Genomic DNA, 27,483 nt, shown 5'->3' on the forward strand with positions numbered 1-27,483 from the left:
TAGTGCCTTTCACGTCATGGCTTGGGGAGTAATAGAGATACTCAGCTTCTAGTTGACGAGGGATCACTGCTAATTGATGTACATAACCCCGTTTCAACAAATACTTTTTTGTTTTTTTGTTTTTGCTTGCGGACTGCATGGACAAAGACTCGGGTAAATTGGGGTTGTGGCCCGAGGCTATTTCGCTGAGTGGATCTAAAATATGCAGTCCCGCATGGGAGTAGGACAGGAAGGTGCGAACCCTGTGGGGGATGTCGTCGAGCAAGAGTTTGTTGACGTCGCAGGTGTACACCATGTCGGTGTGCGGTGACAAGCTGGTGGTGGGCACGGCCTTGCGCAAGGTTCTCGTCTGGGACCTGCGCAACATGGGCTACGTCAAGCAGCGGCGGGACTCGAACCTCAAGTACCAGACGCGCTGCATCCGCTGTTTCCCCAACCAGCAGGGCTTTGTGCTCAGCTCCATTGAAGGTGGGCCTTCCGCTTCTACGGCTTGACTCGCGTCTTGAAAATATCTCGATTGATATCTCATTGTCATCTTGGTAAACGCGAAATGTCTCGCACTCATCCAAGTTGACAAGCTCACCGAGCTACGCCGCTTAGGCGACTGCTCGCCACAAATGCCAGCCGCCATGTTTGTTATTGTTCAACATCAAAGCGGAAGCGGTGGTCTTGTGATATGTTTTCAAACAGCAATTGCTCTATTTAGATCACTTGTTTCTCAAACAAAAGAATATATCGAGCAAAACACTACCACAGCATGGAGAAACAATTTTATAATCAACATTCCACATGTCAATTATCTCCAGCCAATTGGAGCTGAGAAGTGGTGCTTAGTAAACTAAGCATCTTTTGCTACTGGGCAGGACCTAGAGTGAAGCTACCTTCACCTAAATTGCATCTCGTAGCACAAAGATTGCGCTAATTTGTTTTTCGTAAAAAAGTTATTTTGTGACATTTGTGTCCCAACTAGGCACTTCAGAATCTTTTTTGAATGGAAAATTTTATTTTGTGACGTACATATCCCATCTAGCCACTTGAAAAAAAATTTTTAATGGAAACATTTTTTGTGTCGTATCTGTCCCTCCTAGGAACTTTGCATTTTCTTTTATTAGAAAATTAATTTTTTGATGTAGTGTCCCATCTAGGCACTTCGTAATATTTTTTACAGCGGTAGCTTCTTGGCAAAAAATGCTCATGTATGAACGAAAAACTGAAAAGCTGTGTCTGGTCCGAAGTGCCCAGACGTGCCGGTCGTGTATCAATCCGCAAGCGCTGCAGACGCGTGCAACACAATCGTCCTCCGTATCGTCTGCTTCCCAGACTTTGGAAACACATTTTAAAACATCGCTCGCGTTATAAACAGTGTGATTACACTGCACCCAGTGACTACACATAATGTTCAATGGTCAAGGGACCTTCCAGTTGGTTCGATTGTAGTGTAGGATGTATATTTCGCAAATGCAAAGTGAGAAACATGCTCTGCCTAAAACTTGGCACCTGCAACCTTCATGCGGGAAAGCGACCGCTTTGTGAAGGTTGGATCCAGCTCGCCGCACAACATTGCTTCTTCGCCAATACGGAGTTGGCGGCTAAAGGAAAAGGAATGCAATACTCTGGCTCTGCAAACAGAGCCTATACGGTTGCTCTAATGTGTCGCATCCAGGAACTTAAGAGACAGAATATTTTGATTTTACTATTTACCATAAATAATTTAAATTTTTAGTTTATGGTGGTCAATCTTCTATTTATAAATCTGGTATTAGTTTTGATATGTCTTTTTTTTTTTTATGTTCTGGGTGTAATGCACATGGCAGAAAGAAATTGTTCTTGCACATGCGCGATACATGGCAACGCACTTAGAAGAGCCTAGTAAAATACTAAGCTAATTTGCTCCTTTTAAAGGGATACTACAACGAAATTTCGGCGCTTATTTTTTGGCCTATATGTGTTGAAAGGAGCAGTATCACATCGAACATACCAATATCTTGTTAAAAAAGCCTTGAAAAGGAATTTTAAAACGAATTAAACGATTAGCAAAGAGCACCTGGTAGATGTCGCTAACGCCTCGCTTTTAAAGAACCTTGACAGTTAGTGACGGAGATTGTCTCGCCTCCGGCCACAACGAGAGAAGAGGGGAAGGAGGAACTCCCCTTTTCCGGAGAATGCCTTTTGTGTGTCGCAGAAGTCACTATTGTCCCCCTACAAGATTATAGAAGATTAACCCGTCACTCAACATTCGTACAAAAGCAGCCGCTTCGGTGGCTGGAACGACTAGGCCATCCTCTCGACGTCAGCCTCGCCGTAGCTTTGCTCGTCCCGAGACGACCTACGTCACGATTGCGTTGGTTGTCACGTGGTCTCCGCTGGGCCGTCTCTGAGCGCTTGCCAGGGTGGGCCGTTTATAACGAAAAATACAGCCACCAGGCTTAAAATACAAATGTGCGATGGTCATTTACGGATATTGTGGATCATATTCAACCTATCTTTGGACACGACGGGAATATTTCAAATTTCGTTGAAGTATCTCTTTAAGCCTTTGCCAACTCATTTTTTTTCTTCAAGGAACGTACAGCAAAATCATGTTTTAAATGGGCAATTGGCATTAAAATTAGACAAAAACATTTTTTCGACTTCCAGGTGTTATATCTTGCTCTAAATCGGGACTTCTGACCAGAGTCCCACTGACGTGCAGACGCCGAAGTTGATAGAATGCTTGCAGGATTCACATTGTTTTCATCACTCCTGTCACTGCCCATCAAACTATTGTCTGATTTCTAAAAATTGGAAAGGCTGAAGGATTCGTTGTCACATATGCCTGAGCATTAATCCCTTTTAAAAAGAAAGTTTTGAATCTCTTTGTTGGCTAAAACGGACCCCCCGCCATAGCCATGTTTTTTTAGCGTGAACACTCACGAGCGACTGCTTTTATTTTTCCTTGGCTAAATGGAGTGTTCTCTGTCAAACAGCACAACAAACGAGCAAACAACCCAAGGTAAATGGAGCAACAGGGCTGGTTTTGCCATCTGCCAGAGAGCGCTCTAAACAAGCGCCGAAACCAAAACACGAGTTACACTCGTAGTCGGGCTTTATGGCCCGTAATAATGAGTTATTACGGACCATAAATAATTAATCATTATTAGTAGGCGAGGGGTTAAACAACTGAGTGCAATGAACAACAAAAATAATCTGTATGGAACCTATTTCATTTTAAAATAATTGAAAATCACAAAAAACAGTTTTAAATGGTTAAGGAAAGTTTTTTAAATTTTCATAAATATAAAAAGTATACATTCTAACGAAACCTAGATATTTGCACTCTACATATTCTAAAGGATATGTATGCCAAATCTGATTGTGACAGGACAATATTAAGAATAAAAATACTTGAGCACAAACTGTGAAGACGCCCCAAAATTACAAAAATATAAGAATGTGTTTGAATAATACCATAGATGTGTAACAACACACTTTTGCAGCTGGAGAGAAAAAAAATTGTGAAAAATAGAAGCTGGAGAAGAATGCATGGAGAGTAGACGGCTAGGCCTACTTCTCAAAATAATGTGACGCCGGGCGACGTCACAATTTGAAGAACCGCGCGCACGGAAGTGGCTCAAATATATGCCCTTCTGGATTGCCAGGAGTTCTTTAAAGGCGTATTGACTAATTTTGCAATCATAACCGGTCCTGATTATATGAAGATTCAAAGATAATAAAACACCAAAAATCCAAAATCACATTGTTTTCAAAATATTGCTACTTCAAAAAAACTTTTAATGGAAAATTTATTTTGTGACATTTGTGTGTGTCTTGGCACACATTTTTTTTATGGAAAATTCATTTTGTATTGTATGTGTCCCATCTAGGATCTTTTAATTTTTTAAATGTGATTTGTGTGTCCCCTCTAGGAGCTTTCCTTTCTTTTAATGGAAGATTTATTTTGTGATGTTGTTGTTCTATCTAGGCACTTTAAAATATTTTTAAAGTGAAAATTTATTTTGTGACATGCCATAAAATACCGGAGAAGCGCCCACCCCCCTTCCACTAAAAACTGGGTTAATCTAGACATGGGTGCTTGTCCGGACAAATTGGGTGCTTAACATATAATTTGTTGAATTCCCAAGTTTGAAAAATGTTAACCGTGGGCGCTTCCTCAATATTTTATCATATGTTTTCCATCTAGGAACTTAAAAGCTTATAATGAAACATTTATTGCGTAACATTTGTGTGTCATCTATAGTCGGTGACAGGTCAAGAACGAAGTGGAAGCTCCTCCCACCTCTTTCCACATGAGTAGAGCGAACACTGGAGAGGAGGGGACCTCCTCTCCTGTGTTCGCTGGTGAGAGGAGCTTCCACTTCCTTCTTGACCTGTCACCGATTATAGGCGTAAATTTTTTTTAATGGAAAATTTATTTTGTAACATATATGTCCCATCTAGGAACTTTAAATTGTTTTAGTGAAAAATTTGTTTTGTGATGTATGTGTCCCATCTAGGCACTTTCAGATATATTTTGAGTGGAAAATTGATGTTGTGACGGACTGTCGGGTATGCATAGAATGCGAGCAGCGGAACGTGTGGCCACCGATACATGCTGCGCGACCTAGAGGCAACTAGACTCTGATAAAACCAGGGAGTGGCTACAAGGGTATGCACATCAGAGTAGGCGCGCACCCTCGGAGCCCTTTTCCATCCCGTAGTTTTATCAGTTACTAGTGCCCTCTGGGTACCACAGCATCTATCGTAAGCCACGCACTCTGCTGTTTGCATTGCTTGCATTCATACTCAGTAGTACATCTCTAGGCACTTTAAAAAAATAATTTAAGGAAGAAATTTTTTTTGGTGACATATGTGTCTCAAAATATTTGTTTTATTTGTTATGTGTTATGGTTATGGTTATTTGTTATGTGTCTCAAAACTTCAAAATATTATGTTTTAATGGAAAATTCATTTTGTGTCATGTGTCCCATTTAGACACATGAGAGCCCACCTACTCAGAAAACAATTTGCGGCTTGAAATTCACTTTCTTTCTACCTGAAAACCGCTGATCGAGAACTGGCCGGTTTGAGTCGCACTCCCTCTCTTCACTGTGGTCACGTGCCGTTTTCCGTTTTCTATGGTTTAAACACAACCACCAAATACTACAGTCAAAGTGGTGGGTCATGAAGGCACAGACTTAATAATAAAAATAGAAAAAGAAATATGATACCCATTTTTTGTGACTTCTAAAAAACCGCTAATACATTGATTGAAATAAAAAAAAATAAAAGTTGCGGAGTCAAGTGACTTTCGGCCAATGCTCTCCTCCTCTATATTTCTCCTTCCTCACCAGTCCAGTTTTGGTTTTGAGCAGTTGCGTTTTTTTACTTTATTGAAAATATATCTGACACCAGTGTGTCGAACCGAAAAAAATACGGGTTCGGTTACGGTTCAGGTTCAGGTAAATTTATTTTGTTCCGGTTCAGTTCCGGTTCGATTAATTCGATCTGCAAACCGGTTCGGAAATTACAAATGACAAATTGCAACATCAAAATAAATTACAAATAAAACATCTGAAATCAGCACATACGAAACGGGATACATCGTAGTGTAAGGCTCAGGGATTTCTACCAGGAATGGTTTCTTTATGTGCACTCAAAGGTTACCTCACCGACGTTTACGCATTCGGACTTCATCTAATCGGGTCCGACGCAGTAGCTGTAAAATCCGCGACCTCCTTACAAACCCACTTACAAGTAGAACTCGCTAACTATCCCGCCACCTCGGCGTGTAAGCAATTGAAGGAACAGTGGGGAGAAAATACAGCTTTCTTTATTTGAACTAGCCTTCGGTAACTCAAATTAGACCCTTAAAGAAGTTTTCATTAAACAAGATACGGAATATTAAAAACACTTCACCAAACGCAACGCCAGAAGGACGTAATAGGATAAATATTAAAATAGAAGAGTTCGCTGTCTCACAAATATGTTAGCTTCTAAGCGCCTATACGAAACCGGATGCATTATTATCAAACTCCACAGCCTTTTCTTTTCTCATTCCGATGGAAGCAAGCTTCAAGAACTCGCGCATTCTAGAAACGCGTTATGAAATGAGCACACAGCAGCATTTAGGATTTACGAGATTGTAGGAAAATGAAATCCCGTGACGCGATTTTTTTTTTTTTTTCACAGCCTTCCAATTCTCTTTCTTCCGTGCAAGCCGCGACCAGCGCAATACTGGTTTCTATGTCAAGATTCATGGATGCAGCGTTTGTCAAGATTCATGGATGCAGCATTTATATTCCTAAGACTGAGTGGAGAAGAAAAATATGTAAGCGAGGTGTGTGTCAGTTGACGGCACTTAAAAAACAAATGGCATTGATAGCACATTCATTGCCAACAGTGCGTGGCCGAACCGTTTTGACATGAACCGGTAACCATTATTTTTTTCCGGTTCAGTTCCGGTTCGGGTTCATCGTGATAACAATATAACGGTTCGGGTTCAGTTCCGGAAAAAATACCGGTTCGGTTTCGGTTCGGTTCGGTTCCGGTTCGACACCCTGTCTGACACTGTAGCAAAATATTGATTGCGTGGTCTTCTGATATCATTATTAATCGCCTACAAAAATATAAAAAATATTTAGGGGCTTTCAGTGTCTCTTTAGGGAAGCTGAAGCAGTTTTGTATTGGAGGAAACACACTTAAATCGTCTTCATTTGACCTCCAAGATCTCGAATATCGAAATTATTTTTTAATTTGGTGCATGGAGGCTGCACGGAGGCCCTCCTTCCCGGAGCGTGAAGTCACAAAAGGAGTTTTAGGAACTCCGCTTTCGCGCATCTTCAGCTCCTATCAAAGCTACGCACGCGCACTCTTGCTTTTTTTGAGAAAGTGCATAAAAAGGCCCGAGGTACTCCTAAGCACTTCTTATGAGTTGTGAATGCAAAAGCACGCACGTCGCTGTTCGCTCCCTTCTTTAATCTGTGGCTTACAACGCGTTGATCTTGGGCGTGGAACGGCGGAGCCACTGCCTCGCGGACACGCAGCGCCATCGGGTGAGCGATCGTTCAAACTGTCGTGCGCCTTGCAGCGCGAGGAAAGAACTGACAGCAGCATAGTTCCCAGCAGAACGAACCCCTTGGTTTATTCCATGTGCCGTATATATTGCCACGCGCCATACAACCGATAAGAGGCGAGTGAACGCGAGCATGCGCACAGGTCAGTTAGTATGACAGATCAGTGGTAACACAACAGTGTGATAACGCAGTCAGGATGACGCCACACAAACTGACGCGCAGCGGCCAATGGGGACCCTTGTCGATGCATGCCATGGCACCAATGGGACCGAAGCCGAAAATCCATCAGCTTAACTCCGCTCCTATTCGCCTCGAGATCGAACCGTGTCGCCACCGTGCGGCCGAAATTGGAAACGCGCGAGAGCGGGGATACCGCCGTGCGTCGTCTGCTACGGGCGCACGCCCGGAAGCATGGATCTCGACGACGCAAGCCCCGTTTCAGGCTGAGCTTGACATTCCTTATTAATTGTTTCACGTTTTTGTTGCCGTTTCTTCTTACGAAAGGTTGTGTTGTATCATTTCCCATGCACATAAATTCAGCAAAGCGATTATTATTAAGTCGGAAGCTTCCATAATTTTAGTGTGTTGGTTTGTATACAATCGCTGGTCTCACATATTTTTGTTATCTCGCACAAACCGTGGCTTTCATAAAGCATTGAATGTTGAGTGGGTCTGTGGTTTGATTAGAAAATTAACCCGACTGATCGCTGTCCTTGAATAGACTAATCAATCAATAAATTCATATGTTGATTTTTCGCCGGTCATATTGCGTGAAAGACGTTAAAACTTCACATTTCTTTACTGGTTTTACTGTGCCATAAATGGGATATTGCATTCCCACTCTAAACTTCACGTTGTGAGTCCTACGTAAATATGAACACTGGAAGGCCTTTTAAAATCAAGTATTTTTCAAGTTATTATTTAAACAGTATAATCGCCCTCGGTGAAATGACAAGCACGCTGAAGTGGTTTATTGTGCAAGCTTGTGTCACAAAAAAAAAAAATAAAGACGTCAAAAAGATTAAAGCAGGCATTTTTTACTCCTTGTTGATTTTCTCCAGCACAAGACTCCAATTAACCGGCAAAAAAAAAATTTCAATAAAGCATTACTTGAATAATCTGAAAGTGAATCAATGAGCTGCCCAGTCTTGCTTTAGGTGAGGCCGGAGGGTGATCGGAAAGTCTCGTGAAGCCTCGCTAGCCGTTATCAGTAAAAGAGTATCACTGCGGCCGATGCTGTCTGTGTCGTGGTGCGCGTCGTTTGTTAGGGTTGCAGAGTCTACTGTGTTTGAATACAAGATTATTTAGCCAGAAATTTATAGTATTAGCCTCTCGACATTCGCGGCCCTCACCGAGAAAATTGAAGCTGGTGAACCCACACTACCGAGAAAAGCATTTAATAACATTAGCATTGCTGCGTTGCTCGGTTACACTCGTTTATTACAGTCACGGCAGATATATTAGAACTGTTTGTTTCACTTGTTTCAGTTGTCCTGCCAACCGTGCAGTTTGCAGATCTTAACTAGAAGAGACACACTCTCCTCATCGCAACGCAGTACATTTGTTCAGACTCCAAAAAACTTACCCACACTATGGCAAAGTGAAAGGGCAGATGAACTCAATAGCATGATCATTTCCAATACAGCGCTAATTTATCTTCATTCTAAATATTTATATTACTGCAAAAGCTAGAAGTTAAAAAAAAACAAAAAAACATGGGAGCTGCATTTTCACAACCCACAGTACCAGTAATTATGTTATCTGGGTTGGAATTTATTGTTTTTTTTTTTAATTCCCACGTTGATGAACAAATACATTCATTTTAAAAGAAACAAATATTTAACATAAATATTCCACTTCAGCCGGAGACAGGCATCAGTCGTGGTGATCCATGCTTTCCAACGTCTGCCTAGAGCAGACGACGCACCCAAAGAAGCGATTTTAAACATTTAGGCCGCACGCTGGCAACACGATTCGATCTTCACTGAAGCACCGAACAGTACCGCATCCTTTTCCGCTAGAATTGTTTTCCTACTGATAGTATGCGACAAAATAAACGCAAGAATCTATGCCGTCTCGCGCGCGAACGTGGAGAGCCTATGGGGCGGCCGTTCTCCTATCCCCGCTTTGATGATGATGATAGCGCGACCGTAGCGCCACCTCTAGGTCGATCTCGAGGCCATTTGGGATCGCGGAAACTAGATGCCGTTTTCGCGCTTCAAACTGATGGCGTCGGCTCGTTCCATGGGACAGTTAATGCTTTCGCATTAAAAGACGTCACAACTGTTGCCAGTGCGGGGGATATAGCTGGAAAACTTGCAATTGTACGCGCAGCCCTCTAGCGACACGCACTTGGCAGCCGAAAGATCCTTTTGTAACGTCATGACTGGTCGGAGGTTTTTCGTGTTCGCTCACGTTTAGTTACATCTCCAGGGTAAACGAACGTGATATTCAGATCCACGGGATAAAACTATGCTAGAATCAACCTCTATCTCATTTCTTGAAAAAAGTGTTTCAGCTTCTTTTTAAAGGGGCGATGCAACAATTTCAACTTCAAAAGAATTCACAGTTTTTAATTTTTACTTTTTTACGTTACTGAAAGAGGTGCAAAACCGGCTCTGTTTTTCATTATCCCGATTCCCTTGCATATTAGCAAAGCAAGAAACGGGACTATTTTGCAATTTGTAGCCATGAGTGGCGGCCATCGGAACTAAGGCATGACGCCAACCTGGGTGCATTGTAATAAATTGCCTGGATGTGAAACTGTGCTCAGTCTCAGGCTACATTTTATAAGTATTTTTGTTTCAATATGAGTAATTGCGTTTAAAACCTCATATCATCGACAAAATTGTACTGTACCCTTGCACCCTTTCCCTGTACCCTTTCTACCCTTGCTAACGCAAGTGTGAACAGACAGGCACGCGCAACCAAAGCACTCCAGAAGCGAGCGAGCTCGCGCTGAAGACGGAGCTTCTAGTCTCAGCTTAAGGGTAAACGGAGTATAGGTATATTCAGTTTTAGTGGCTCCATCTACCCAAAGTGAACAAAACTCTCTCGAGTCTCACCCCATCGCTAGTATGTGACTCCAACTTCTTTACAAAAGTGCTTCGTGCCCCCCCCCCTCCTCCCCCTCCCCCCTTTTCCCCATCGCTGAGACTACTGATCTCTATTGGTGAATTCCACTCATAGATCTGGAGCGCTTTCCAAAATCCGCGAGGGAGGCAAAATTCCGCTCCGTGGGACCCGCTCCGAATCGACGAGGGGAAGATAAACTTGCATTTTTGGAGCGACCTCCCCCACACCCCTACCCACCCCTTCTCCCTCCGCCGTACAAAATGGCCGCTGCTCGAACTCGACAAGCCCACCAACGCCTCAGCCAACTAATCTTTCCGACGACCAGTGACGACTGTCACTGCTTAGCTGCAGAAGTAACACGCGACACAGACCGGGCGAAATTATACGTACCACGGCGCCCATGTCACAAATAACGAAGACGTCCGCGTTCAGCACTGCCACATACCTTTCGGCCGCCTCGAAGCGGCGGGGCACGGACAGCGATTGCCAGCGGTGGAGTTCAGATTTGTAATACGACTTTAATAAACACAGAGGTAACAAACCATCACTTGCGCGGTCGTTGCCTAGCCACTTCTTGCTTTATTTCACGGGAAAACGCCGACGGAATGCAGTGCAAAAAGGTAAACAATCACTGGCTGCAGAATGAATAGGCCTAACCTTGCGTCTGCCTCTGGCTTTTCTGTCGTTCCTTTTCTCGTTCTTCCTCGCGATCACAGAGTCAGCGCTTACGATTTGCCACGCTCCACATTCCCGGCTTTTTATCCCTGATCTACGCGAAGAAGCATTGGAGCCGTCACAATCCAGAGTAAACAACCGACGCACCCGAACAGATCCAACTCCACGACCCGACCGGCCCGCCGATCTCGCCAACCTCGCTGCGCATGCGCACCGCCGATTTAGACGGAAATCACGTGGGCCGCTCTGTCAACTTCCGGAGAGATCTGTGAAACCCCGCAGAGCAAGTTCGGCGGAGTTTGGGGCGCTCCGTGGAGCGGGCGCTGCCAGAGATCTACGAGCGGAAGATGACCAGCTCGAGCCAGATCTGCGAGCGGAATATGCGCGCTCCAAATGGAGCTCTTTTGGAGCGCTCGAGATCTGCGAGCGGAATTCACCATATGACAATTTGCTGGATCGCTGGTTGCCCCTCTGCAAATGCGGCCATCGGTCGGCCATTTTATATCACCCGCTCTAGCACTGTCAAGCCTAGACAGTTACCATGGTGTTGCGACCGAGGAGCTCCCCAGGCAGGATTAGGCAGGGCCAGGCCAGGACAGGAACGGCAGGACAACTCCAGGCAGGAACATCAGGAGACGGGAGGGTCTCTCACGATAAACTCTGTTTAATACATACTTACAGAAGTACCTGCATCGTCCGAGAGCACCTTTGCGATCTCTTGTTCGCTCCTTTTATAAGGTCGCTGTTCGGTACCCCAGCGGTTGGCAGCCAATGGTGGCCAAGCTGCCAACAAACGTCACATCTGGCTCCGTCTCTGCAGGTGGCGGCGGACGATTATCTGACCTGTTTGAGCAGGCACATATGCACACCCCCCCACACAATGTCGCAGCAGACGGATTGTAATGGCTCCCTTCAATGGGCGACGCCGTGGCTCAGAAAGGTATTCGGCCGGATAATCAGCGGGTGGCGGCGGACAATTATCTGACCTGTTTGAGAAATGGTCAACCTTCGGAGAAGTCCACATCGGAAGCTTGCCCTGTCCCTTTTGTCTGAGGTCTGATCCCCGCATTTGGCTCCGTTGCTCAGAACCTTCGTCCGGTAATCCACCGTCGAGGTCTCCGCTCACCCTTTCGTAATTAGGTGTCAACTTTTCGTCCAGGCGTTGCGACGTCAACACGGCGCTGGGCGAGGTTACCGGTCATTGACTGCCCACTTATAATGGGACGGCACACCCCCGCTGTGGGGTAAGAAGGGGGATGAAGGAAGGAACATGACCTTGACCAAAGCCCATCGCAACAACACCTCCGCCGCCACTGAGCTCATCAGAAGGGCTGCAGTCCAACACTACTGTGCTGACTTGATGAGTGTCTTGCTTTCTTGGGAGAGGGTCCGGTGTTCGCCACCTGCCTGGTGACATAGGCGAGGGCCGATTTTAAAATCTCTGGAGGGGGGAGGGGAGACCTCAGCTCCGGTCACAAGAGGGCGGGACAAACATAGCAAGCCACGATCCCAGCACCGACAGGTGCTTCGCTTTTCTCCCCCGATCCACTAGACCAAATAACATTAAAGACAACCCTCCACCTACTACCAAAATTCTCCCTCACTCGAGAGGCAAAGCTCAGGCTGTCGCTAAGCTCTTTAATACAGGAAATACAAAACAATGTTAGGGTAGCGTGCTTCGAAATAAAAACACAATCACAAAATCAAAATCATAATTTCCAAGGATTGGAAACGAACAAAAAAACTTTATAAATTTGTACCATCCGATTATGGAGCTCGCTCATGTCTTCGAAGTTCCAGTGTAGGCCATCAGCATTCCCATTTAGCTGTGCTCCTTTCTACTTCGCCCCGAAGGCTTTCTACCGTGATGCGAGATACACTTTAGCGCTTGCTAACACAACGCACTGCAGCTCAACGAAACGCAATAAAATTGGACTCCCATGAAAAGAAAACCTATTCATACCCCTGGCTAAGCCGACTCCAGGAAAAGACATTAAAATTAAGCTTTCCCCTTTTCTGGCGGCCTCTGCCTCTTCCGCTCCTTTCTGAAATTTCTCGCCGGCGAGAACCTTGCCCTCCGACCTACACCCAGTCTGTTCTTGGTGCCACTCTCACTAGAACAGCCCTGGTCCCTAGACTCGACAGTCCGCTTGAAGTCACAGTCGGAAAGTTCTGACTTGATTTTTGCATCTGTCTTTATCGCGGAATGAAGCACCAGCTGCAAGTTGGGTACATGCTCATGGGTCTCGAGGTACTTGGACGAGATTGAAGACTTATCAGGCAATGCTCCTGCATTCCGTCGATTATGTTCCCTTCTTGCAGCAGAAGCCTGAGACATGTTTGGCAGCTTGTCTCCCGACTTCACGATGGATGACTCCTTGTAGCTCCTGTGTTTCTCGTCAAAGAGGCTCTGTGTCGAAGTTTCTTCATCCCGCATGCGTTCACTGCTGTTCCCTCCAGACCTGTTGCTCGTACTGCCTCTGATGGACTGCTCCTTGGGATAGGTGCCGTGGCTTTTGCTTTCCCCCAGCCCTGAAGAGAGCTTTCTGGAGTTGCATGGCTGAACGTTTGGTCACGGTGTTCATCGGAAGCCTTTGGACCAGAACGGAAGACCCAGAGCCGCCTCCTCGAGCGCCACTGTCTTGGACCTTTTTGCTTGTTCAGCTTTGGCTCCCTAGTGTCACTGCTGTGGTCCTTGCTCTTCCAGCCACGGTCAGATGATGCTTTCTTGGGGTGGTTATCTTCGCAATTTGTGTCTCCCAGCCCAGACGACAGCTTTCTCTTTCTGGAGTTGCACCTCTTAAGCCTCTTGTAATGTTGTCCATTGAAGGAGTCCGGGCCAGATTGGAAGTCACTGACACTGCACAGCCTCCTCTTCTTAGGTCTCCTTTGAGTAAACGGCTTGCTCATGTCGGCGTCTGAATTCCCATTATCAGACTTGCCATGCCATGATTGGGACGATTTCTCGGAACGCCTGTGCCTCGGATCTTCTCGCTTGCCCAGACTGGGCTCAAAGCAGAGATCCAGCGCTCCAGCAAATTGTCATAGAGATCAGTGGCTCAGACCAACCCTCAAGGTCGCCATCTAAATCGTAAGCAGAGACAGCGTGCACTTCGCCGCTGGAGGCTCTGAAACGGATACTCTGTCCCCAGTGCATCCTGCTACACGTCACTGTGCACGTGACTCAGAAAACGGTGTACAAGTTGAGAAAGGTTGGGAGGTGCCCAAAACTTCAATTTTTGGACCATTTATTAAAAACAAATTAATGCCCGCAAGCAAAATTGGCTTTCAGTTCTTTACTCAAGACATGACAGGGAACAACTCACACAGCTATTTAACTGGAGTCCAAAAATTGTCGCACAACCTTTTTAATTTTTTTTTTCTTTCATTAAAAATTTATTTTGCAATGTATATGTGTCATTTAGGCACGTCAATTTTTTTTTTCATGAAAAATTCATTGTGTTGTACGTCGTGTTCCATCTAAACACTTCAAAATTATCTTTTCTTACTTCAATGTTTCTTTAAAAGCTGATGGTTTTTTTTGACAGCTGTGCTGCAATATTCATCACAACCTTGTGCCTGGATTGCTAGTGCTCAGATTATCTGCAGTGTTCTAGACATTATTAGTGTAGCTGTTTCCATCGCCACATTAATTGGTCATGTACAGAAATCTTAAAGGGCCTCTGACAAACCCAGCATCAATATTTATTTTTTGTTATTGTTGTAAACGATTGGGAACTGCATATATGCAAGGAAGAAAAATATTTTCGAACTCTCGCCCAAATCTATGACATACTAGCAGGCGAAATGATGCACTCCGGCAGGAAGTGTCGTTTAACTTTCTCATTTTCCTTTTTATAGATTGCGGCAATCACTAGCGTTTGCATCTGCCAGACGGTCAATCAGCGCCTACATACTTCGCTCTGCGCTTGCCATGGGGCCTTTCTCCGTGTGCTGATGCCACAGCACTTTTAGTTCTATTTTCTTTTTTTGCAGTCTACTCAAAGGGTCTCAAACACTTTTTAAATAGGTAAAGAGAAAAAGGACATGTTGCAGACTTGATCTCTCGACCTGATCTTGATCTCTCGACTAATGCTCTCCTGAAATTCAAAAAGTTATTCGACATAAAAAAAAAAAAAAAGAAAAAGCTTGTCTGAGGTTTTGTTGACATTTCTATTATCTTCAGCCCTCTCTATGCCCTCAGCCCAGCCGCCGAGCTCCACCATGTTTACAATAAGAAGAAAGCCAGGAGACGGCCAATGCCTGGTCACTAACACTTTCGGGCTCCGAGTTTTTATATTTCAAAATGAGTGACATAGTGCAATTATAATTGGTTGCGGAAAACATGTTTCTTGAACGTCATTAGTAATTGTTATAGACATGTGACTCTCACCTTCTCTAAATTTCTTAAAGATGCCTTCGGCGTCTACGTCATAAAAAAAGAAGCGAGGATCTGCATCCTCCCCCCTGGTTTGGGGAAGGAGGGCACAGATCTTTGACCGACTGTTTCGCACACTAAAAATTATTTTTCGTCCAATAAAATTTTGGCACAGCAGTAGTTTAGCCCCATGTTGCAGTACAAGAAAGTTGATCCAAATTGTGAGCTTAAAAACATACTTTTCATGTAAGTCTCGTCAAAATATTATAGGCGCTACAGAAAATTGTCCATCCGCGTTAAGTCTTTATTTCAAACTCTTTCTGCTCACATTCCGCCCATTGAAAATCACGGCAAAATGGCCCAAGTATGCAACTGATCTTGCCATCTTAAAGTCCGTCTGCTATGGTCAGTATCACCATGGCAGCGAAACATCTTTTTTTATGGAGGAACATGCAAGTGTGGTGTCTGAAGCCAGCAATGCAGACTCCCACTTCCAAATGTTGTCTGCTAATGTGAAAGCAGCAACACTGGCCAAAGTTGTGCACCATTGTGGAGGTCGAAGCTGGGAGCAGAAAGCGGCCGCCTGGCGAACCCTTGGCAGTTCTGGCAAGGCTTGATGCACTCAGGCCCGAGATTGTCTTAAAGTGTGTTCGAGTGAAGCGAGGCGTGACTGCACACAGCGCAGTCTGTTTGGCCTTGGAACCCAAGCTAGTGTTGCCGCGGCGGTAGCAGATGGCACTCGAAAGAGGGCATGGCTGTAGCTGTCTTCAGATGCCGCGTTCGTGTGCACGCCTGTTGACATTCCGTGACCATAGCAGATGGACTTTAATGTGCCGAAGGAGATGGTGGTGTGGCGAGATCAGGTGCATGCTTAGGCTCTTTTGCTGTACTTTTCAGTGAGCGAATTGTGAACAAAAAAAAGCTTTAAAGTAAAGACTTGACATAGATGGCCGATTTTCTCCAGCGCCCAATATTCTGACGAGCCTTACGCTAAAAATATGCTTTTGTTTGCTATCCAACAGCTGGTTTTTCTTCTCTGGAACATAAAACTAAAGTATCAAACTGCCAATTTTTTTTTTTTTTTTTTTACTGTTATATGATTTGTTTTTGAAGCATCCGAGACCATAAAGAAATGTATTGATGTTGGGGTTGTCTGTGACCCTCGAATATTCATTGATGCATCGAGTGTTACCAATTTCAAGCCGACCGGCAATGCGGTGCCCGTGTTTGGTCTGCGAGCTGCATTCTACCTTGAGGTGCATGGCACCATTTGGAACTGGGGAGATTGTGGCAAAGTTGACGGGCTTTTCTGAAGAAAAGCAAATGGTCCGCTCCTTTATTCTCGAAAAATTTCAGTAGAAATTGTGTTTATGGCTCCTCAACCCTCATGTGCCAGCTCTCTGGTGTCCCCCTCCAGGATATGAAGCGAGTGAAATTCGACCCTGAATTTCACCGACTGAACAAGCGTGCCCAAACACGTGGCTGCATTTCTTGCAGGTCGCGTGGCAGTGGAGTACCTGGATCCAAGCGCCGAGGTGCAAAAGAAGAAATACGCTTTCAAGTGCCACCGGACCAAGGACAGTGCGGGCATCGAGTTGATCTACCCGGTCAACGCCATTGCCTTTCACAACCTGTACAACACGTTTGCGACGGGCGGCAGCGACGGCCACGTCAACATCTGGGACGGCTTCAACAAGAAGCGCCTGTGTCAGTTCCACAAATACCCCTCGAGCATTGCGGCCCTCGCCTTCAGCCACGACGGCTCGCTGCTCGCCATTGGCTCGTCGTTCCTCTACGAGGAAGACGACGTTGAGGTCATTCCCCCAGATGCCATCTTTGTCCGCCGGGTCACCGACCAGGAAACCAAGCCCAAATGAATGTACACGTCAATAAACTGTGGTGCCTGTGCAGCGTCGTTTTTCAGAATCACCATTGTAGGGGAAGTCTTCCTTTTGTTTGTGCAACTTGGCGCCTACCGTAGTTTCCGCTGTATAACATGCGCCCCGTAGTTTCCGCTGTATAACATGCGCCCCTATAAGGTGATTTCAAGTCTCATATTTACGATTTGAAATCTTGCCGTATACCCTATGGACCAAGTTTCACCCTGTCTTTTTATGCATAGTGGTGGTGTTTTCCAGTTTGCTCGAGTTACATTGCGTCGTGACCGATTGTGTTCGCCAAAGTAGTGGGCGACACAAGAAAGCATCATCCGGTACTGGATTTTTATACGTACCAGCCTTTAGTCGAAGTGCAGATGAGCCGCCACTCGAGAGGTCAACCCGTTGGCGGCCCAAGTGGCCCTGGGGTTTGGTCGGGGATGCGATTGATATCTTTCTTGGATGCTGAGTACTAGATATGGTGCCACAGCTTTCTGTTTATTGCACATTATCATCTAATGAAAAAAAATGAGCTGTCCTCTGGTAAACCAAAGTACAGTCCGTGTCACGACTTCGCCGTGACATGTCGCAGCTATTGCTGCGACATGTCGCGGCGAAGTCGTTTGGCATCGGCGTCACGTTCACACACCTGACGGTGTGTGAACAAAAGCGTTAGGAATAAAATGGCATTTTGCCGATTTGTTTCGAACGCCTTTGTTTCTTTTTTTGTTTCGAAGCGTGTGAAAGCACGAAGCTCAGCACTGACAGTGCTATGGCAGCATTTTGTTTTCGTCTGTTTTCTATTCTTCCAGAGAGCATGTGCAGTCAGCATCGGGTGCTAGTACCACAAAGAATGCCATCACCCTAAACAGAAGGACATTGAGGCAACCTAGTCAAAGCTGTGGCATAGCTAAGTGATATGCGCATGCAGCAGACACAGGGTCGAATCCTGCGGGAGGCGGGCAATCTTCTTGAAGGATTTGGCAACGTCGACGTTGGACGCCCTACGCCTACGCCCTGCTACGACAACTACAACCTCAACTACAATGGACGTCATTTCCAGTGGTGGGAAGAGCCCACGAAAGCTATCGCTGTAAAAGTTGTGACCCGTTCGTGAGTTCACAATGGGGCAGTATTTTAAGGAGCACTTCTCACCAAAACACACATGGTTAGAGAGGTCTCGCGGCCTCCGATGTGCTTGTGCGGAGTGCTCCTTCATTAACCTGTAAATGTCAGCTTGTGGATGGCAGCAGAACAACTTAAATAAGTAAAGCAAGCACTGGCTGTCAATCCCTTCCACTGTGAAATAGCAGATGGTCACAATTTCAGCCTGTTTCTGATATCACTTCGTTGTGGCACTCAATTCATAGCAGACAATCCACTTTTTTTACTAGTTTTTTTTTTTTTTTTAATTTTTGTTTGCGAATGATGCTTTGTAACAGACAAACCCTGTTCTTTGCTTTCATTAGCAGATGAACCATGTGCTAACAGTCAGTGACATCACTAGGGAGGGCGGGGGAGGCGGACCGCCCCGGGTGCAGCTGACCCTAGTGACAGTGCTAACAGTATTTTAGCTGGTTCTCCGAGAAACAAATTAAATCTCGTGGTAATAAAAATAGATGCCGCCGGCATGACTCCGAAAAGAAGGAAAGCATAGTAAGCAAGAGCTTATGCTGCTCACCATCTCTGGTCGAACATATCAACCTCTGTCGTCGACAGAGTCGCTCACCAGGATTCTGCATTACTTATCAACACCAAAAAACAACGCCAATGATCGATCGTCTGCATGCAAAGAAATGGGGAAAGCAGCGGGAACTGTTCATCAACATGGCAGAACAGTGCTTACCGGAAGTGAAACTGCCCTAGAGGCAATTTCACCCTGTACAAAAATCGGTCCACACGTGCTGGATCTTAATTAGTTCTGCCAGCACACACTCGTAACTGCAGCCAGCCAAAAACTGCTTCTGTGAAATTTTCTATGTAGCAATGAAGGTACCCTGGGACATTTTTATGGAAAGGTTTATATAGTTTTGGCATAACTTGAAATGCCACGACCCCCTCGAGCCAGTCGGTGACGGAGTGAAGCACGCAAATGGCCAAAGTGGAAAAAAATCTTTTTTCTTAATTGAATAAATCAGATTTATTTTATTTAAATCAGTGTAGCTAGAAAATAGTGCTTCTTCACCACCCTACTTATTTTCACCTCAAAAACCTTAGTAAAAAAAAGTCCTGCTTCTCACAGAGCATTACTAATTTCCCCTATTAGGTGGAAAATTGAGATATACCTAGGTGCATTTTAGATTATACATATATGCATTATCTTATCAAGACGTACATGTTTCTAATGCCAAAAGCATTGCTTCCTCCGACAACCAAATTTTGCAAGAACTACTTCACGCGGTGTATGAACAATGTGCAAAACTTCCCTTTGTCTTGAGGTGAAAACGATGTATTTGACGTATAGATGTATTTTTCATTTTCAACATGGCAGATTGATTGATCAATTCGCCCCATCACTGATAACAATGTGGGAGAAAGAATTACTACTAGTATAAAGAACAGTTTAAACTTTTTATTGCTGTAATCCCCACCATACTAGGACAAAAACAGCTTGATGTTTCTAGTTAGTTAAAAATCTTCATTTGAGTTTTCTTTTGAGTTCCAACTTGAATGCATCGGGCACTCTGGTGGCGCCGCTTAGCCTAGTGTCTGAAGCAAGAAATACTGGGTAGGCCAGGAAGCCGTGATCGCATAACGTGCCAGGACAGCGGAAGCTATGACCCTGGCGGGCTAATCAGAATGAGAGTTCAATGTCCATCCTGGTAGGGGCCACCCCGCTTTTTTAAATTCCGATTTGGTGTTCTTTTTGTGTGTGCGAATATGCGATGCGTGTGTTTGGCAGGGAATCAACTCCACTCCATGTCGCGCGCTTAAGCAATGCTTGCAAAATCTAAGTTAGCTTCCCCAAGAATTCAATTCAGCACTAAAACTACTAAATTTTCTGATGGCTGCATGTTAATGTCATCAATAAATATGCCATACTTTGTGAGAATACTTGAAGACATTACTTTTGTACATTCCCTCAGTACCTCCAGCAACATTTCAGAATCTGTACACTACTTGAAGCACCATTTCGCCATAGGTACTTTCCAAGGAAAGGGGGATACCAAACTTCCAAATCATTTTTCTCTCAAAATTCACCTCATTAGGTTAGCATCACAAAATGACACTGGACAAGCTGAAAAAAAAAAAAAAAAAAAAAAAAAAACAAGACACCAGCACTGCTTGCAACAGACAGATGAGGAGGTGACACAAGGCTCAATTTGTACTGGGGGTAAGATTTCTGCAGCATTTTGAACTTCCTACTTTTTGTTTCCTTTCTACAGAGATGTGAAGCGGCTTTCTCATAGTTTTTCTCACGCTCCCTGGTACTTTGGGCTTGGGTCAGTGCAGGCTTGTGGGAGTGGTGCAGGTTGTACAGATTACATCTCCATACATGCTGCAGGGTGTTTTCTCATGTTTTACAGCAGTGGCAAAGCTCACTGTACACGCGGAGTGCAGTTGCACCTAGAAATAGCCAGCGATCGTCGATGGAGCTTTCTCAAACATACAGACGACACGTTGCACACAAAATACCAGCTCTATCCCCGAGGCAAGTGGCACCTTGTCTCTCAGTACAACTCAATGTCATGTCTAAAGAAGTGGTTGTGTATTGTTCGATTTTCCATGGAATGGCCTCTCAAAGGATGTTGATGGAGCTTTCCCATGCTAACGCTAACAAAAGAATCTTGCACACCTAAAAGGCCCTATGTGGGGCTGGAAACAATGTCCCACCGAGGGATTGAAACTTTTACCATGCTCAGCACCTGACTTCAACACAACTGACAGGAGTGTATTTTCAAGTGCCAATTCCAGGTCTGTAATTAGAGAACGGCATTATCTGGAACTTTTGAAAACATCAATATGTTCAGACTTTCAGGAGCAATATTTCGTCCGCAGTGACAAACAGAAGATACAACAATGATGCCAAAGACTTTCTTCAGCCAGTGACACTATTGTAAACTTCCAGTTTCACATTCCTTTCTCTGAAATTATTAGTTGCACTCTGAATAATGATTGAGCAAAACAAATAGCATCCCCGGGTAGATCTATTTTATACAAATCCAGTGATGTAGAGTTCATCACTGCTGCCTAAACTTGACATTCCAAAACCCTTTACAAGGTGGCACCCCCCTCATGTTCCAAAGCATCAAACTCGGACAAAATCACTTAAAAGTTTCAGTCCACCGTAACTTTCACTAGGGCAGAGCATTTATAAAAGATATTTATATATTTCGCAATGGAATATGACGTTAACACCTTGTGGAGACATCCTTTAAAGTGTATAAGCACTACATCAAATTCCAGAAAGTGGAGCAATTTTTATGTGAAGTACTCTTTTTGGTGTTGGTTTAAAGCACAGGAGTCAACTGCAGAAGCTAGGGGGGCTGCAGCCCCCTCTGAAGTTTCTCAGGGTGGGTAGTGGTGGTGGGGGGCATGGCCTCCCTCGTGTGATGTCTCAGGAAGCGGGGTATCGCTGGCACTGACCAGAACGCTGGTGGTACTAAATACATATTTTTGTCTGGCCACAACCCACAAACAAGGCGCATATCTCCCGCCGACTGGAGGTGGTAGCTAAATATTCCCCCTCAGGAAATCTAAAACTCTCCGCCCGTAGTTTAAAACCGTTCACAAAAGTGGCACAAGTCGGACTCGTGGTTGGGAGGGGTGGGATGGCTGTTGGAAACAATAAGACATGCCTTGCCAGTCAAAACTGGTACACACACTACGAGAGAAAATCCCAAATTATGCCAACACACTCATCACACGAAAGAGTTCCAGTTGGTTGAAGCACAAACGTTTCGTTGCAACTCGGAAACTGAAATGGTACACGAAGGTGCACTGCCAAGCAGCGTTCCTCTGTTTCTGAGAATTTTGTTTATTTCATGCACAGAAAAAAAAAATATATTGCATTTGTAGGGCACAAGTGCCAATGCTTTTGCAGCATTTATTTTAAGCTACGATACTCACAGGACCCCCGTGCAACTAATGAACTTGGCAAGGAACAGATCACCCAGTAGCATTTCACACATAATTGCGTCTTCTAGCAGTAGCTGCATGAGAGATGCAATTTAGCAGTCGTGAAAAGCGGAAGTGAACAGCATTACTGAGAAACGAAAATATGGGTGCTAGAAAGAGGGCGTTGTACAATTTGATCACTTTCAAATAGAATTCATAATAGTACAAGTATATATGTTGCACAAAACTAAATTTTCAGCAACATTGTTGAATGTTGCTGCAGCATATAATAATGTGGAAAAGTAGTTGAAGTTTCAATTCTTTCACTACAACCAAGACTGACAAACAGCTGCAAAATTGAAATTTGTATGCTCAATTTATTTCAAATTTTATTTTCACATTCACTCCGGATGTTTAGTCCAGACTGCTTGGGTCATATCTGGCAGGCTTGCTTCTACACAGGCCATCGTTCAGAATGCATTGAAAGAAAGAAGAGTAGTTGCTAGAAACGGCTCAACCCCGAGCTCTGCAAAATTATGCATGTACACCGAACGGCAAGTTCAATAGCCACGCACGAGCAACATGTTAAAAAAGAGGTGCCCAGTTTGAAAAAATAAAAGTGAAAAGTGACAAAATTTGGCAAACCTGTTAAATGCAAGGCTTTTTTTGCTGTGAAGAGCCCAGCTTTGCAACTAAGCTGGTAGTGCACATGCCAATGGACGCATTTGGTACGCCACTTTTAACTCTCGTCCAAAGACAGCCCCAACTGCAGCAGACGGTTTCAACTTCCGCGAGGCAATCGAGTGACACTTTCAATTGGCTCATGCAACTTGTAGCCGAGAGAAACAGCTCTGCCGCTCGGAGTGCTTCATGCGGGCATAAAACCAAACGTTTCACAGGCACACATTCATGCTGCTTCCAGTAAACCACAACCTTGAAACAAGATTAAATGGGTGGCACACACTCAAATACATTGGGAAAAAAAAAAACAGCAGTCACTCTTTTTACATTAGCCTGCCAGAATGCTGACTTTTAATCTTCGCTGTAATCAACTGGGCTCCACTAATCTAATTTAGAAACCATGGTCAACTACTTATCAAATGAAACATCATAATGCATTACTTCAAAAATAAGAAACTTCATTCGCACAACAACATTCTCTCGCAATTACAGCACCCAGTCCCCACCGATTAATTAAAAAACTTTTATAAGAAACGGTTCCACGCATGAAACCTTATTCCTACGCGAATAGCCCAAAAGCTATCAGAGAAACCTTCCTCGTGCCTCAAGCACAAAATTTGAGTGTGCACAGAATCGTAAATAGAACGGCAGCGGTGGGGAAAATCGCCGCTTGACTCAATCACACCAGCTAGGGCACAGTCCTCGGGATGCAGCTGATGTTCAAAGACACAACCACCGTCCTCAAAGAAATAAGAAACTGCACGTTGAGATGCATACAGACCAAATGAGAAAGTCAAGAACTGCTTGAGAAAAAAAAGAAAAATAAAGGTATGGACAGTCTTCTCTCGGTCTTCTTTTTCACACCAATTTCTTTGCCTCGAAGAAGCTCTTGAGGTGGCGCATTTGCCAGAAACCCATGAGAAGGAGGATGATGGTCTGGCCAACCGACCACCAGAGCACGCGCGAGTTGGTGCTTTCGCTCGTCAGCCTGAAGCGCTCCTCCCGATACTGCAAAGAAAACGGGGTTGAGGGCCGGTGCTCGGCGGGCATGCAGGGCCACTTGCCCGGACTACGGTGCCTCGAGCACGTCTCCGACTGGTTCACCGCGTCCCCAAATGTACAATTTCTGCCCATCAACATCGCAGAAGCGTCTTGCTGTCACCTCCCACAATCCTGGCAGTGGCACACAAGTGGAGGCGAACACGGCAGACTGCCGTTCTGTTGCGGCTCACTTTCAGCATGGCAGTACGCGGCAACGAGTTGGGGCGTCGCGACTACGGCAACGCTGGTGTTCACTCGTCATTATTGCCGGAACTTCTACGAGCAACCACCTGGATCGCGACCTCCAACAGCGTGACACTCCTGTGACATCGTAAGTCTGGGGACCACTTTCAATGCATGGGTGGGATTGGACGCTAAACACACCAGTCTGAAACGCGCTCTGGGAAACCTGGACTGCGCGCTCACCCGCTGGTAGTTCTGCTCCTTGGTGATCTGCTCCACTTGGTCCAGCAGCTGTCGGACCCTCAGTTGAAGCTCCGTCAACTTCTCCTTCTGCGCCACGCTGCCATAGTCGACGGCGTGCTCGCCCACTTGGATGTCCAGGTGCACTCGCTGCGAGCAATGCCCCAGACTGTTAAGCCGGGCCTGCCCACTGTCTCGCCACAAAGCGGTCGGCCAAGAAGGGCTCGGAGGTTTGAGTCGCGAACTACGAATTGGTTTTAGCAGCTCATTTCGAAACACAGTCTGTCCTTTCTCAAGGACCGTTGCGGGGAAAACTCGCGTAGTTGGTGCACATTATGTATGTCAAAAAACAAAATCAGCTTACGCAGATAAAAAAGCAGGCCGAAGACTGTGAATGTTTGAAGATGGAAGTGACAACAGAAAGTACTATTACAATTGATAGACCCTTGAACATCTTTGTGCGAGGATCCCCATTTGCTTTGAGGTCGCATGCAGCTTTCAAAGCATGTTTACTCTTACTTGATCTCGACGTCGCTTTCACCGCCGAGTTATGGCGTATTTTCGTCTAAGTAAACAGTCCGTTTGGTGTCCTCAGCAACGCAAAAGCGTGCCTTACTTTTGTCCCTGAAAAGGAACAGTCTGGTAGCCTCAGTGTAGCTGCCAGCATTTCGCTACAAAACTTGGCTTCTTCGGGACTAAGTTTCCCGGCGAAATATCAGCTGCCACCCTGGGAGTATACCTCATTACACCTTACGATGGACTGCAGTGGACAATACGAGCCGTCCTAGCAAATGTAACGCTATGGACACATCACGTGACTATGTGCCCCACTGCTGCACCCTTCCCGAAAGTCATGTGACACTCACCCGGCATTGCATTGACTCCGATAGATCATCCACTGCAGTCCATTGCAAGGTCAAATGGAGTGTACCAGATGGTTCGTTGTCAAGCCCTTCCTACCAGCCTCGACTACCCCCGTGTTCTGTTTGAATTACCCTAGCCCCAGTACATAATGCCACAACGCTACACTAGTACACCCTTGTGGATTGCAGTGTGTTGTACTTTAGCTGGGAGCTTGGTAGCTCAATATGTCAGTTACGTCCGAAGTACAACAAAAGATTTGCAGTAACAAAGAACGGCAATCACGCAAGGCGTAACTCGAGGACAAAATGTTTGCCATTACAGAAGAACCCTCCTGCCCTGAAGGCAGCAGTGCATCTTACCAGTTGGCTTCCACTGAACCACTTGGAAGAGTTGGAGTAGAGACAAATGATGTGCTCTCCCGGCGAGTGGGACGTGAAGCTGAAGCGACCCTCCGAGCTGTACACCTTGGAGAGGATCGTCTTATCCTCGGGGTCCCGGATCTCGACGTGCATGCCAATGCCCGGGCTCGACACCATGAAGCCGCCTGTCTTAGGGTCAAACAGCTGACATTTGTAGTTTCCTGCACAAGGGCGGGGCAACAGGCTTTTTTTTTACCAGATAACCACAATATACATATCTATGTGGGAGATATAGAACAGGAGAACAGCCTGGCACAATCTAGAGATACGTCTATCTAACACTGCTAAAGCACGTTCAGCACAATAGGTGGCACTTTACGACGATCCTAGTGACGCATATGGGCCGAATTGAGCGTCTGCTCTCTTGGAGGAGCACTAGAGCAAAACAATGACCTACAGCAGTGCATGGCTTTGCTCGGCAACATTAATCATCCCTCCGGTCGAATGCCCTCGGACATCTAGTATGTAGATCCAGTTGATAATAACGTCGCGTAGGGAACACGAAACGTTTGTCCGTAGAATGCAGTGCCCTCGTAACTAGACTTGAAAAGTCCAGAAGGCAGTTTCGTTAAACGTAGTGAGGAGTGTCATTTGTTTCCTCTAAACATGAAAAATAATGACACGAGAAATTTCTCTCCTGTATAAAGTGGAACGTATGCGGTTCAGCTACTACTTAGCAGCACCACTACGTCCCGGGGGAACATATTGCAGGTGTCGGACTGGGCTCGGCGCTTCTGCGCTCATCTCCGCTCACTGTTATACAGCAAACGTAATTTTACGCACCGGAGTACAGCAAACAAAACGCTCAAATAATGCACGCTAACACCATCCCTCCGGCCGACAGCAGGTTATCACGGTCGGCAAACGAGACCGAACACGATGCTTACCAACAACCAGTGTCTCTTCGGGAACTTCTTCGATGAAGCATTTCCGTTCCGTTTCGGAAATGTGGAAGTAGAGACCCCAGCTAGAATGAACGAACGATAAGAGGAAACAACACAGGGCAATTCCAATCTTCGAAGAAAGCATCGTGTACGCGAGCACAAGTCGATGCGCAATGTCACGATCGCAGGACACGTTAGATAACCAACCAACCAACAAACCGGTCGCCACGTTCGACACCAGTGTTGCCAGCTCCTCAATACGATTCTCGTTAGTCAGGTTTCAACAATGGATAGATTTTGTGTAGAAAAGGGCAGTTTTCAAAGAAGATGAGATTAACAGTAAATGGTTTCCTTTAGATTCAAATAATCGCGTGGGAATTACTATTTTTATTTGCCCCAATTAAATGTACAGTCCGGCGGCACCGAAGGTGTGTGCATCTTGTATTCTTTTAATACTGTTTATATTGTCAGAAGTGAAAGAAAACGCACCAATATCCCCCGAAATACTGAAATTTTTCAGCCTAATCGATCGCAAAGGAAATAATTATATTTTTTACCGACTTGCATCACATGTGGCGATTATTGGAACTATGGTGTGACGTCATTTGGAAGTGGAATACACTAATTTGACATCTATTTCGTATAGATAAATGGTAATGGCTATACCCTTTGTAACGGGCGGCAGCTTGCGCCACCTAGTAGATTGTCTTCATCGTTCGCCGTGATCTTCAACTTGAACCTGGAAAAGTCGAAAATCGCAGAGGGAGGGCTGGGGTCCCCGAAAATGGAACGGATAGAACCGAACGTAGTACTCCGAGAGACATCACTGTGCACCTCACTCGAAAGACGGCGTCGGTTGGGGGCTACCCCGACCTTCAACTTGTTTAATCTTTTTTAAGAAAAGCTAGCGCAAGAAATATTAGTTTTCTGTTTTTCATTTTATAGGTGAAATAGAACAATTTCTGCAATTAATTGCCCAAAGTCCCAAAATCGTTGCATCGGGGTGGTGCAACGATTTTGTGTAAATTATGTAAATAAAAAAAAAATTAATATAGA

The 27,483-nt window shown here is 45.1% G+C and overlaps 2 protein-coding genes across 2 annotated transcripts in view; one reads left to right on the forward strand and one right to left on the reverse strand.

Annotated features, from left to right (window-relative positions):
* The window catches only part of LOC8025424 (mitotic checkpoint protein BUB3), a 32,387-nt gene extending 15,297 nt beyond the window's left edge, over nucleotides 1–17,090 (forward strand). Inside the window, exons 4-5 of the mRNA XM_029970820.4 lie at nucleotides 285–468; nucleotides 16,678–17,090. Coding sequence (XP_029826680.1) covers nucleotides 285–468; nucleotides 16,678–17,057 — 564 coding nt within the window. The 3' untranslated portion in view covers nucleotides 17,058–17,090. The remainder of the gene's footprint in view (nucleotides 1–284; nucleotides 469–16,677) is intronic.
* Nucleotides 17,091–22,472: 5,382 nt separating this feature from the next.
* Nucleotides 22,473–26,703, reverse strand: LOC8025418 (transmembrane emp24 domain-containing protein eca). The gene is made up of 4 exons (XM_002409004.5): nucleotides 26,431–26,703; nucleotides 25,484–25,704; nucleotides 24,264–24,410; nucleotides 22,473–23,804 (listed from the first exon to the last, which is right to left on the reverse strand). Exons 1-4 carry the CDS (start codon nucleotides 26,570–26,572, stop codon nucleotides 23,655–23,657), a joined length of 660 nt encoding a protein of 219 aa, XP_002409048.2. The 5' UTR covers nucleotides 26,573–26,703; the 3' UTR covers nucleotides 22,473–23,654.
* Between the last annotated feature and the right edge of the window lie 780 nt (nucleotides 26,704–27,483).

Source organism: Ixodes scapularis, unplaced genomic scaffold (genome assembly GCF_016920785.2).
Source record: "Ixodes scapularis isolate PalLabHiFi unplaced genomic scaffold, ASM1692078v2 PGA_scaffold9__187_contigs__length_104089568, whole genome shotgun sequence".
Lineage (NCBI taxonomy): Eukaryota > Metazoa > Arthropoda > Arachnida > Ixodida > Ixodidae > Ixodes > Ixodes scapularis.

Coding starts and splice junctions, on each gene's coding strand:
- LOC8025418 (XM_002409004.5), bottom strand. CDS start 26,572: ATGCTTTCTTCGAAGATTGGAATTGCCCTGTGTTGTTTCCTCTTATCG. Junction 24,411..25,483: donor GGTTCAGTGGAAGCCAACTG/GTAAGATGCACT, acceptor CATTGCTCGCAG/CGAGTGCACCTGGACATCCA. Junction 23,805..24,263: donor AGGAGCAGAACTACCAGCGG/GTGAGCGCGCAG, acceptor TTTTCTTTGCAG/TATCGGGAGGAGCGCTTCAG.